This window comes from Sinocyclocheilus grahami, unplaced genomic scaffold (assembly GCF_001515645.1).
Source record: "Sinocyclocheilus grahami isolate Dianchi unplaced genomic scaffold, SAMN03320097.WGS_v1.1 scaffold1187.1, whole genome shotgun sequence".
NCBI lineage: Eukaryota > Metazoa > Chordata > Actinopteri > Cypriniformes > Cyprinidae > Sinocyclocheilus > Sinocyclocheilus grahami.
This window is the reverse complement of record NW_015506366.1, coordinates 192,700-205,341: the sequence shown is the minus strand read 5'-3', so window position 1 is coordinate 205,341 and position 12,642 is coordinate 192,700. Positions and strand designations below refer to the sequence as shown.

Genomic DNA, 12,642 nt, shown 5'->3' with positions numbered 1-12,642 from the left:
CTGTGCATTTAACTCATCCAAGTGCACATACACAGTAGTGAACACACACCCGGAGCAGTGGGCAGCCAATGCTGCTGTGCCCGGGGAGCATTTGGGGGTTCGGTGCCTTTAAAGGTAAAGAAATATAGCTTGATTCAAATTTATATTCAGACAATTTTTCATTTCAATCTGTTCCATACAGTATGTCATGATAAAATATTTCACATAAGATCTTTTTTTTTTCAGAAGGAAGCTGATGCCTACATCACCTTGAATTCACCAGACACATGAAGCCTAAATGACAGAAAAGAGTAATCTTGCTTGTTACAAGGCCAAAGTGTCTCAAAACAAAGTCACATAAATGTATACTTCCTATTGAATGTTATTGCTGTTGTCTGACCCAATTTATGAGTCAGTGGCTGATCAAATCGGATCAGATTCTGGACCAAATACTCTAAACAAGTACACATGTTCACATTTAATTCACGTTTAGACCACTAGACCGCCATGCTTTTGAGAACATGATTGTGCTAATGCACAAAGAATAAACATTTTGACATCAATCTTGTCTAGACCTGACATGTCCATCATATAAAAATATTCAGTAAAGGATTAGGGATCCTCACACCTTTCTGTGCCACAGATAACTGCACTGTGAGAATCACAGATGATAAAAACCTAATTGACATCACTTTTATAAATTAAAGGGGTGGTTGATTGCAATTTCCCTTTTTTAGTATTAGTTGGTGTGTAATGTTGCTGTTTGAGCATAATATCTGCAAAGTTACGACACTGAAAGTTCAATGCAAATGGAGATATCTTTTGTCTTTTAAATTTATTGCAGTTTAATGCCAACAAAAACGGCTCGTAGGGACTATAACAAGCTACTGCCCCGGGTTTGTGACATCACAAACCAAGAAATTGATATAACCCCGCCCCCGTGAAACATGCAACGAAGGGGGCTAGGCCATGTTGCGCTCCTTTAGAGAAGAGGAAGAGTGTTACCGAAATAGCATATTTTACCCATAAATAAAAAATTATTAGTTGAATTAAAAATAAAACTCCAACGTGGAGTTTTGTACTCCAGCATGTTGCCCACCCAGCTAATTAAGATTAATGTTGAAATGTAAGTAATGAGTAAATTACTATAAAATAATGTTATTGTTGTTAGACTGTTGTATTCCTTTGTGTTGTCATTATGCTATAAGTGCATGTGCGCCTTTGTGCAAAATGTTTGTATACTTTAACCACCTCAGAGGAAGGTGGGGGTCCCGAGGTACTGGCACTGTTATTTTGGGGGTCGTGGGCTGAAATGTTTGGGAACCCCTGCTTTAGAGAAGAGGAAGAGTTGTTGCCATGCTGTCAAAACTAGGGGTGCACGAAAAAATCTATTCATATATGAATTGTGATTCTGTCTTAAGTTCTAACGATTCTAATGGATTCACAAGATTCAAAATCAATGTTCTTAAGCAGCGCTTCTTAATACTGTTCCTCGTGTCCCCCTGCTCTGCTCGGCATCTCTCTCTCTCTCTCACACACACACACACACACACCTGATCGTCAGCTCCAATAAACTGTGTTCCAATTATACACTTTATGTGTATAGACAGATATTTTTTCACATAGCTATGAGAAGTGTTAAACATGGACATGCACACGGTTGCCGTGCTGTCTTAAAGCTTTAATCTGGATAAAACCGTATATATTGGTCAGCCTGTTGTCTCATTCTGTGTTCGCTATCACTCCTATTGAAAATGAAAGTGCTTTGATATTTTATTCAGACAGGTTCAGCAGGACCTGTGATTCATAACTTAGTGGCTAGTCTTTAAAAAAATCTGTCCTTGCCCACCACTCATTGCTACACCCCTGATATACAAGCCATATAAACAGATAAATCAAAGGTCAGGAAAGTTCTTGGAAGTTTCTCTTTGATAGTTCAACTTAAAAGTGTTATCTAACTAGGTCATATGCTCTATTGGCATGAGCTGATAAAAGTGCTAATGTTCAGTAAAGCTTTATATCTGCTCACTAGCGCCCCCGTGAGGTTAACAAAACAGTTTGAAAACATTTGTGTTTTATTACTAGAGAAGCTCCTCCTATTGTCAAGCACTAATTACTTAAAGGGATTTGTAATCTTTTTTTAACCTTCATTTAACCTAAAGTTAATCACGGCTGCTGTGCGGCAGGGCACAGAGGTTAAGTGAGGAAAGGCTTTCAGCATTTCAGAGAGCAGCTGTACTGTATATACTGTACTGGTTGGGGGAACGAGAGGGAAAACTTCATCACTGACCACTGAAATATCACATATTTATTTGAGGAACCTGTGACCAGGTATTCCTTACCCAGAACCACTCTGCAGTCGATGCCATCAAGGTTGAGGAGCCATGTGCTGGTAACTTTGGAGCGATTCTCCATGTACTTCTTCAGGCTCTGTCCATTAATCTCGAGAGTGTATTCATATGCAAAGCCGCTCACTGCATCTATGTTAATAGTGGCCTTTGTATTTGTACCACCCACATGAAAAGTCTCCTTTCCAACCAGTTTGAACATCCAATCTCTCCTTATGACTTCCTGGGACAGTTATGAACAAGCCTGTGAGGCATCGGCACTTATTTTCCCATCATTATAATGAAAATACTCATGTCACATATTTCCAAAACACTAAAATCAACATCATCAACTAATGGAAAAAAATAAATCCATAATTACACAGCTCTCTGGAATACAGATTGAAAACGGCATAACTTGACCGTTGGCCCTGCCTGGCTACTGATTTTCTACATAGATTTTCTTCAATAAATTCAACAAATGGCAACAAACTAACTGCAACCTTTTCATTTATTTTCATCATTGGTTTGGTCTAAATTATCTATAATTAGCAACCCTAGATAGATTTTCTTAAATAAATTATATAGTATATATACTGAACTTCAATAAGTATTTTCCTGAGTGTCAGCTTTTTGTACTAGAAATTCTTACCTTTCCATCGATGTAAATGACCCGTTTTCCTGTGGTTGTGCCATGTTCAAATTCAATCCTGTGCACACCATCACTCAAAGCCACGTCCCACACAGCTACAAGATCTCCTGACATCATCTGTCCTCCAGTGCCTAACAAAACATCCATATAGATAGATATGACTGAATTGCTCATATTGGCTAGTAATAATAGTAAACATGAGAATAGGCAAAAATGCAGAGCAGAGAAGACGAGTAACGTTACAGTGTACAAACAGGAACATATAAAAGAAAGTATGTATAATAAATATATAGAGAAGAAACGACATTATGAATAGATGTAGACATTTGTGCTTAGTGATTCATTATTTGACAACGTAATTTACTGCTGTGAATCTTTTGAATGATGAATGCTCTGTTACATTTACAAAACAATATCACTGGATTTTGAGCGACATAAAAAGGTCGAACGTCTGTCTGTCTTGTTTCATAACCAATAACTTAAATGCTAAACATTACCTATAATAATAAAGAGTAACGTAAAACACTGATAGCATTGTCAAACGCCTTGCGTAGAGAATGGAAAGAAATCGTGCAGTGAAAATGATTGGTAAAACGATTTTCTATGGTAAGAATACTTTAAGAAATCTTGACAAAGTAACGTTAGGTGGTTGGCGATGTGTCAGAGCCATTCAATCTGTCAACCTGAGTAAACTGTCGGTCATTCAAAACACAAGAGTCAGAGCATTAAAGACAATAATAAATACATGTAGTTACCGATCCAAATCAGAGCAGAAATAAAACGCTTTTGTGTATATTTGATTAGCTTTTCCTCAAGGCAGAAAATAGTAACACAACTGACGCCAACAGCATCAACACAACTAGCTCCAAATTTAGCCAACAACAAATCTGCTCCAGCTAACAACAGTTACTATGGCAACGGCTTATTCTTCTTCTACCCGCGTTGATGTAGGGTTAAACGCCCCATTAGACTCTACTGACATCTGCTGTCAGCAAAACAGAACTGTTAGGATGAACGACGGTATGTTGCCCATCGAATGAATGCTACACATTACTGAACTTTTCAGTGCATATACTGTACACGCTTACACATCCATACACGTACATGCAGTCTCTCAGAACTAAAAGGTGGGCATGAGGCTCACCAATCTGTGAAAAACTGCATCTATAAATTGTGGAACATGTTTCTCAACATACAATTGCAAAGACTTTGAATATCTCATCATCTACAGTACATAATATCATCAATGGATTCTGAGAATCTGGCGAAATCGCTGTGTGCACTCTTGAAGAGACAAGGCCGAAAATCTACTGGCTGCCTATCTTTGAGCCCTCCATTGAAAACAGGCATGCTGTAATGGATATTGCTGTATGGGCTCAGAAACACCTCCAGAAATAATTTTCTGTGACACAGGCATGCAACAGATAACGATTTAAAATTGGAAGATGAAGGAGGAGTGTCTAGTCAGTTTTATCTAAAGTGAATTTCATGCTTTAATAAAGGCAACAGTGTTTATCAAAGAAATAAGCTTGATCTCCCCATCTGCCGCTCCAAAATGCTCTTTCTCTCTATGTGTCTTCACGAAATGACCTTTTATTTGACCTTCTTCTTCACTCCGAAAAGCCACTGGTGTTTTAATCTTCGTCTTGTGCATTTGCATTAGTTTTTTTATGACACCTTAATAAAAGAGACAAAGAATGAAGACAAAAAAAACACTATTACTAATAAAAGGTTCTTTATATTTAATATGAAGGTCTATCAAGAAACTCTAGGGCGCAATTCTTTTTTTCTTTCCGGAAAAGTAGCTAACCTTTTACTTGGACAAGTGACCTATTTCCGAAGGTTGCCCAGTCTCGGTCGTGCATCCCCAACATAAAAAGCTTCAAGGAGAAGAAACCTGTTCAGTAGCTTAAGTCTACTCTTTTTTAAACGTTAATACAATCATACGACAACACACACAAAACAAAATAACATGAATGCAATAACCAACTCCAATACGTCTATAAGAAATAATGTATTTATCAAATTAAACGACTTCAGTGCGTTATAATTTTCATTTTGGCCAGCCAGGGCTTTTGTCATTTGAAGAAAACACATGACGGCGCACATATATGACGCAAAACACCCGCGACGCGACGCAGAGCTCCTTCGGCGACATTGAGGATCGTCAAACTCACTGGAGTTTGTGAAGTTTCGCGATGGCGTTGCGGTTATTTCGGCTGGTTGTGCCCTCGGGTGCAGCTGCTTGGAAAGCAGTATCGCCTGTGGCGACGGTAAGATTGATAAACAGCCTTTCCACACCCCAGACGAAAAGTTGATCTGTTCTGTCGGGCCTCATGTAGTCCAGACTGAAGGACAACAGCAAAACTAACACTTCTTACTGTCACATTGATGCATCTGTTTATATGTTTGCTTAATCAATGTTACGTTTATATATACTTGCGTTCACGTAGGTTCAGAGATTACCAGTAGGCCTATAAAACAATGAAAACTCCGTATGCAGCTCACACTAGTTCTGTCCAAACAAACTGTTTTGTTGTTTGTATTGAAAAACCGTGTCAGCAATTACTAATGGCTTGACATATGTATAGAGATATTGCAGCTGATCATGACTATGTATACGCTGTCAAACTACCCTATTTGCAGGAAAAAATAACATGATGTGTTAAACCCTTTAGGCTCAAATCCACACAAGTGCTGTTAGAAACCTGCGGTATGGATGGTGGGCTTATGCTCTGGGAGAGAGGACAACCTCCCGCTTCAAGGAAAACAGCAAGATCATTTCCATTGATGGCAACTTGGCATGTGGAAAGGGAGCGCTTGCACAAAAATTGGCCGATAAACTGGGTAAGACAATATCTGGCTCCATCTATTTTAAAAATGTTTTTTTTATATATATATGTTAAGTGCCTGTGTGTGTGTTCGTATGTGTATGTAAAATAAAATGATTAAATGTGTCTCTCATCAGGAATGCTGTACATGCCAGAGCCAGACACACACTATGTGGACAAAATGACAAAGGAGAAAGTTCCTCTAGATAAGGCTTTTAATGGAAACTGCAGTCTGGAGAAGTTTTACTTGGAGCCCAAAGCCAGTGATGGTAACTCTTACCGCCTGCAGTGTTGGATGTACCTCATGAGGCTGCTGCAGTACTCTGACGCTATTGAACACCTGCTTTCTACAGGTAAAACAAACCTGTTTGATACTCCATAGCTGTTCACTTGAATAACACACAGTTTGATGTTGTGATTGAAAATGAAAACCTTACAGCACAAGCATGTTTTCTCTGTTTCCCTTTCTCAGGACAGGGAGTTATTCTGGAACGCTCTCCATTTAGTGACCTTGTATTTTTGGAGGCCATGTTCAAAGAAGGCTTCATCCGAAAGCAGTGTGAGTGATTATGTCTGAAATTCATAATATGAAGTAATGTAAATAGTGAAAAAATGCTGGTGGTCATATTACAGCAGATAGTATATCAGAGCTGTTTTCTGTTTATTGAAATGAAAAGGATGTATGATATATGTTGCTATTCTGCAGGTGTGGATCACTATAATGAGGTTAAGGGCATCAGTATCTGTGAGTTTCTGCCCCCTCATCTGGTCATCTATGTGGACGTACCTGCTGAAGAGGTCCAGAAAAATCTCAAGGTATCAGGAAAGGTTTGCGTGAGGTGGCGAACACACTGATTAGACTATCTATTGGTTGAAATAATTAATCTTTTGATTTTAATGTACAAAAAGAATCTTTTATTTTGAATACATTTAAAACTTTCTTGATTATTTTTTTGCCACCTGGGAGTTTTATGTATACTTGGGGAAACAAATGACAAAATATTTTTAGATTTTGACACTTTTAAAAAAATATATTTTTGTAATTTTTTTTGTCAGAATTAAAATATTTTATTTTTTATACAAAATATAGTCAAGCAAGTTATGAAGCGGTTTTTCTATTTCAGCTCTCATGCTAAAACTATCTCAGCTTTCTGACTAATAAGGGCTCGGAGTAAAGCGTTAAATATGTCAAGAGATTTTGATGAATGCAGGAAGGGATGATTATAAAATGGTGACTGAATGACCAACAGCACATGAGTGAATAGAAATGTTTTATCGCCTTACACAGTCAAACCTCCAGAATGTTCCTTTAAGCTACCTGAAGAGGATTGAGACCGCGTACAAGAAAAACTTCCTTCCTAAAATCAGGTCATATATATCATAAATCATATATGTGTGTGTATCTGTATATCTATATCAGTACTGTAATGTTTGTTTTATAGTATCGTTAAACATTTTTCTTAGAGAATTATGAATTATTGTTTTCTTTTCATTTGACAAAAAATAAGTTAAAGCAGGTGCTTAATCTGGTGATGCGAGTATATCAAACAAGTTTTCAGTTTTAGTTTTAAAAACTTATGTCTGATTTTCAGTGAAGAGGCAGAGGTTCTTGCCTATAACGCAACCCAAGCCCAGGACATTGAGAGGGTAAGGACCGAACCTGTATATGGAGGACATTGAGGCAGGCAAATGTCATTGCTCTGACTCTGTTTTTCCTTTTCAGGTTGTGGAGGATATCGATTACCTCAAGTTTGAGAAGGGCCCTTGGCTGGAGCAAGATGACGTCACTTTCCACCATATGCGAATGTTGTGAGTGCTTGATTTATTTACGTTTCACCATTTTATTTTCTTCTGTAGACTGTTCCTTGTGCTGGCTGGAATTATTATCTGTCATTTAGTTCTGGTTGGCAACATCAAACACATTGAATAAATCTTTGTTGATATCATACTTGCTTTAGTTATTTAACTGAGATATTATATATATATTTGTTTTGTAGGTTACAATGGGGCTAAAGGCACACCTTAAAGAAAATGGGGAAAATTATTCATAGACCCTTATGACTGGTTTTGTGGTCCAGGGTCACATATATATATATATTTTATTATATGGTTAATTTCACATTTTTAATTGTGATTACCAACCTAATAAATGATACCAACCATCTGATCTAAGCATGTCATGTCAGTACATGGAAAAGTGAGCCATCTGTTCGTTTTCTTAATTATTGTGCCTTTAGCAACAACAGTAAAAACAATAATTTAACCGTTTTTCAATAACGGAAAAATATATAAATTTACTTTGAACAATACAAAAAAATATATATTAGTTCAGTTTAGGGCAGAATAAACTTTGCATTGCTGCCACTTCAAGAATCAGAAACATTTGAATGTGTATATAGTGAAAAGCAGGGAAAGAAAGGTTCTGTTTTTGTGCCATCTATTGGTTCAAAGGAAATGACAGCAAATGTGCCTTTTCTCCTATTTTTCCCCATTCACTAGCGTGGAGGACAAGCAAAGAGTAGCCAACATGACCTGCATCCCCAGATATCTTCCAGAAGTCACAGTCGGTGCTCACGAGTTTGATGCTGCCTACTATGCTTTCAAATCGGTATGTGCCCTCCACTGTGCCACTAAATGTAAAAGACTGATCATAGACCACATGTAATGGGTTGCACGTGTTTAAAATCTAATTTTGTCCATGTGCAACTATTTCGGAACTCTATTAGCTATTCTTATTTAGAATGACAGGTGATATTAACTCCATTTATTAGAGAGAATGGAGCAGTGATGCTTTGGGTATCTCCGTGTTGATAGATCCACCTTAAATTATATTTTTGCCAGATACATTTGTGTACAAGTTATTGAGTGTCCAGGAACCCAGTGTCCCAACAAGTGCCTGCATAATGATTGAGTATTTTCGCAAAGCAGGAGTGTCACCTGAGGACATTCAGTGATATCGGTGGCATTACAAAATCAGGAGACAGATAGACTTCTAGAGTGGGTGACAAACACTTTGTATGGCCATTAATGATTCCTGGCACTGTTATATTGATCTTGGGGAGTGATGAGCTCCTTGTCGTGTTCAGCCGTCAGATTTTTCATCTGCTCATCTGATCACCACCTTGTCAGTCCTTGCACTAAAACATATGGAGCTTTACCTCAGCCGAGAGAACATGTGGAAATGGAGCTCATGAATATAGATTACGTGTCTAGTCTTTTACTTTATTTTATTTTCAATATATTTCTTTAAAGGTCACTGTAAAATGTTGCCATTGCACACCGGCAATGCTTTAAAGAATCAAACATGTGACATGAAAATCTCTCCTTAGCTCCCAGGAAAGAAGTACGCTGAAGGTTATAATGAAGACGTCGGGGACAAAGGCATCTGGCTGAAGTGAGAAACGCTGTTGTCGCTGGAGGGAAGGACATCTGAAAGACAGATTCCTTGTGGTATTTCAACCATTTGTCCATGTCTTGTGGGAAAAGATATATTCTGCTCTTATGCAGCTGAAGGTATCATTGTACATTGCTATTAAAACATTTATTGTATATGTTAAAAAACTTGTTTCCTTTCATTTCGAGTCGGTGTTGTTCTTGGGTGGGATCTTGTTGAGGTTAACTTTAAACTCTGGTTCCAAGGTCATGGTCCCATGAGGCCCCTGGACACACATTTGGAGACATTTTTGATCAACTTCCTTTGGCAATGACAGGTCATGTGGCAGTAGTCAGAGGCCCTTAATTTAGCCATGACTGACTATTCCAAGTAGATGCTAATACAGACTAATACATCTTACAGGTCTTGTAATAAATCACAAAAAATGATTATTGTTAATAAATTTATATTGGAAAAGTGAAAATGGTGCAACAAATGAGACATGTAAGGACGAATTCTGTAAGGACAAACAAAAACATCTGCCCACCAATATTTTGTTAGGGCGCTGCACATCCTGTTTGTCTGGCTTTATGTTTGCCACTAGCTCTTATTAACAGGAATAGCCTAGTTCACCCAGAAAGGAAGGTTCTGTCATCATTTATTAACTTCCATTTCGCAGCCTATGATTTTCTTTATATTGTGGAACACAAATGAGACAGTCTCACTTACAATTCACTTTTATTGTGTTTCTTTTCCCCCAATGAGTATTCAGATATGCATGTAAATTTCTCCATTTTAAATTCAAGGCAAAAGAAACATGATGCACCTGTCGTGACCAAGGTCAATGTAGAGGTTGCTGTAGACACAATGTTTGCAACAACGTTAAGGGCATTTACTTTCTGTAACTAGAACAGTGTGATTGTTCACTCTTTGTTTTAAAAAAAAAAAAAAATTATATTTTTACTTCCCCACTGGAGCCGATTAAATATTTACAAAGCTCTGCATGGCCATTAATTCGTACAATAAAATGCCTTTTTCTGGTGTCATTTCAGCTTGTTTTTCAGCTATGATGCTGTGATGTTAAACCAAAAGCAAACTAATGAATGCTTACCGACTTTTACTGATTACTTTGGTTTGATGCCAGGCTTCACACAAGCAATATCCAAAGGTTACAAATAATTGCTGTGATACAGCATTTTCATCTTACTACCATGAATACTTCTCTTCAAAACAGAGATGTCAGCTCTTCACTGTAATGGCCTCATTAAATTCACTTGCAGGTGAGCAAAGTGTACAATGCTGTGAAGACATATCTAAGCCGCAGCATGTTTGCCACAATAACGCTGTCCAAAAACGCGAACGAGCACTTAAACGAGCATGTAGCTTGTTTAGAGCAATATTTATGAAGTATTCACACAGAGCTGAATGTCCAGTGCGGCCAAATCCACCCATTACAGATACAGTACCACTTTCCCAATAAACAAACAAATCGCCTGCTCTTTTTTTTCCATAAGGCGGCTGTCTTGCCCGGCCAGCACTCTTGGTTTCAAGGAATAATAGGCTGTGATGAGCGGAGATAAATCAGCTCATTCAGGTAATTGTGCCTTATGGGGATTTGCAGCTCCTGTGTAATGGCCCTCTTAAACATACCGCATAAGATGACCATGGCTGACTCATCAGGTTTGAGCCAACTGCACACATTTTCTTTCTCAGAATCTATCCTCTGCTTGAAACTGTAAGATGGCTTTACTGCACATTGTGTGCTTGGAGAGACTGTGATTCATGCAGAGCGAGTCAGAAGGTGGATACTTTGAGTTGAGAGGCTGTAATGAACTTTAGTTTACAGATGTAATTCCATCATTTTTCAAGACAAGATCTGTATGTTATGAGGAACCGTCGCTAAGAATGAATTGTGGCTGTTAAGGCAAGACATGTAAAAGCTTTGTTTTTTCATGCAATGGTCAATTTAAAGATTTTGGCCGATTTGGTTTTTCATAAAGTGTTGTTACAGATTAGTGGAAAGAAAATACCAGAAATACACTTTTTTATTGTATTGCACTTAATCTATGTGTGTCTGTATAGATTTCAGTTGCAATACAAACAGTGGTGTGAAAAAGTTTTGCCCCCTTCCTGTTTTTTTTATTTTTGCGTATTTGTCACACTTGAATGATTCAGATCATCACACAAATTTGAATATTACACAAAGATAACCCGAGTAAGTTTTGAAATAATGATTTTATTTATTGAGGGGAAAAAAGCTGTCCAAACCTGCCAGGCACTACGTGAAAAAGTAATTGCCCCCTAAATCTAATAACTGGTTGTACCACCCTTTGCAGCAACAACTGCAATCAAGCGTTTGCGATAACTGGCAATGAGTCTTTCACATCACTGTGGAGGAGTTTTGGACCACTCTTCTTTGCAGAATTGTTTTAATTCAGCCACATTGGAGGGTTTGAGCATGAATGGACTGTTTAAGGTCATGCCACAGGATCTCAATCGGATTTAAGTCCGGACTTTGACTTGGCCGCTCCAAAACCTTAATTTTGTTTTTCTTGAGCCATTCAGAGGTGGACTTGCTGGTGTGTTTGGGATCATTGTCCTGCTGCATAACCCAAATGCGCTTGAGCTTGAGGTCACAAACTGATGGCCGGACATTCTCCGTCAGGATTTTCTGATAGAGTGCAGAATTCATGGTTACGTCAATTATGGCAAGTCGTCCAAGTCCTGAAGCTGCAAAGCAGCCCCAGACCATCACACTTCCACCACCATGTTTGACTGTTGGTATGATGTTCTTTTTATGAAATGCTGTGTTGGTTTTACGCCAGATGTAACGGGACACACACCTTCCAAAAAGTTTAACTTTTGTCTCATCAGTCCACAGAATATTGGCCCAAAAGTATTGGGGATAATTGAGATATTTTTGGCAAATGTGAGATGAGCCTTTGTGTTCTTTTTGGTCAGCAGTGGCTTTTGCCTTAGAACTCTCCCATGGATGCCGTTTTTGCCCAGTCTCTTTCTTATAGTTGAATTATGAACACTGACCTTAATTGAGGCCTGCAGTTCTTTAGATGTTGTTCTGGGTTCTTTTATGACCTCCTGGATGAGTCATCGTTGCGCTCTTGGAGTAATTTTGGTAGGCCGGCCACTCCTGGGAAGGTTCACCACTGTTCCAAAAGTCCCAAAACCTTAGAATTGGCTTTATAACCCTTTCCAGACTGATACATGTCAACTATTTTGTTTCTCATCTGTTCTTGAATTTAGATCGCGGCATGGTGTGTTGCTTTTTAAGCATGCTTCACTTTGTCAGACAGGTTCTATTTAAGTGATTTCTTGATTCAACAGGTCTGGCAGTAATCAGGCCTGGGTGTGGCTAGTGAAATTTAACTCCGCTTTCTAAAATAATGTGGTTAATTGCAGTTCTTTCATGATTTAACAGGAGGGGGCAATTAATTTTTCACGTAGGGCCACGTAGGTTTGGAC

At 38.3% G+C, this 12,642-nt stretch overlaps 2 protein-coding genes across 3 annotated transcripts; one reads left to right on the top strand and one right to left on the bottom strand.

Moving 5' to 3' along the window:
• Positions 1-2,193: 2,193 nt before the first annotated feature.
• On the bottom strand, positions 2,194-3,858 carry LOC107567769 (fas apoptotic inhibitory molecule 1-like). The gene is made up of 3 exons (XM_016253516.1): positions 3,714-3,858; positions 2,959-3,089; positions 2,194-2,550 (listed from the first exon to the last, which is right to left on the bottom strand). The coding sequence occupies exons 2-3, from the start codon at positions 3,073-3,075 to the stop codon at positions 2,194-2,196; spliced, it is 474 nt and encodes a 157-aa protein (XP_016109002.1). The 5' UTR covers positions 3,076-3,089; positions 3,714-3,858.
• A 1,205-nt stretch (positions 3,859-5,063) lies between these two features.
• LOC107567779 (NADH dehydrogenase [ubiquinone] 1 alpha subcomplex subunit 10, mitochondrial-like) lies at positions 5,064-9,350 on the top strand. Of its 2 annotated transcripts, none has more exons than XM_016253528.1 (10): positions 5,064-5,231; positions 5,637-5,805; positions 5,927-6,142; positions 6,262-6,348; positions 6,496-6,605; positions 7,078-7,157; positions 7,382-7,436; positions 7,513-7,598; positions 8,289-8,397; positions 9,119-9,350. In XM_016253528.1, exons 1-10 carry the CDS (start codon positions 5,157-5,159, stop codon positions 9,185-9,187), a joined length of 1,056 nt encoding a protein of 351 aa, XP_016109014.1. In that variant the 5' UTR covers positions 5,064-5,156; the 3' UTR covers positions 9,188-9,350. The 2 variants fall into 2 exon arrangements, with proteins under 2 accessions (XP_016109014.1, XP_016109013.1); XM_016253527.1 differs by having other exon boundaries at positions 6,496-6,617.
• Positions 9,351-12,642: the final 3,292 nt, after the last annotated feature.

What these genes read in the sequence shown, in the direction of transcription:
- LOC107567769 (XM_016253516.1), bottom strand. Translation starts at nt 3,075, where the DNA reads ATGATGTCAGGAGATCTTGTAGCTGTGTGGGACGTGGCTTTGAGTGAT. An exon ending in TCATTTACATCGATGGAAAG is followed by an intron (nt 2,551 to 2,958) that starts GTAAGAATTTCT and finishes TAACTGTCCCAG; the next exon opens with GAAGTCATAAGGAGAGATTG.
- LOC107567779 (XM_016253527.1), top strand. Translation starts at nt 5,157, where the DNA reads ATGGCGTTGCGGTTATTTCGGCTGGTTGTGCCCTCGGGTGCAGCTGCT. An exon ending in CAGTATCGCCTGTGGCGACG is followed by an intron (nt 5,232 to 5,636) that starts GTAAGATTGATA and finishes TAAACCCTTTAG; the next exon opens with GCTCAAATCCACACAAGTGC. An exon ending in CCTACTATGCTTTCAAATCG is followed by an intron (nt 8,398 to 9,118) that starts GTATGTGCCCTC and finishes ATCTCTCCTTAG; the next exon opens with CTCCCAGGAAAGAAGTACGC.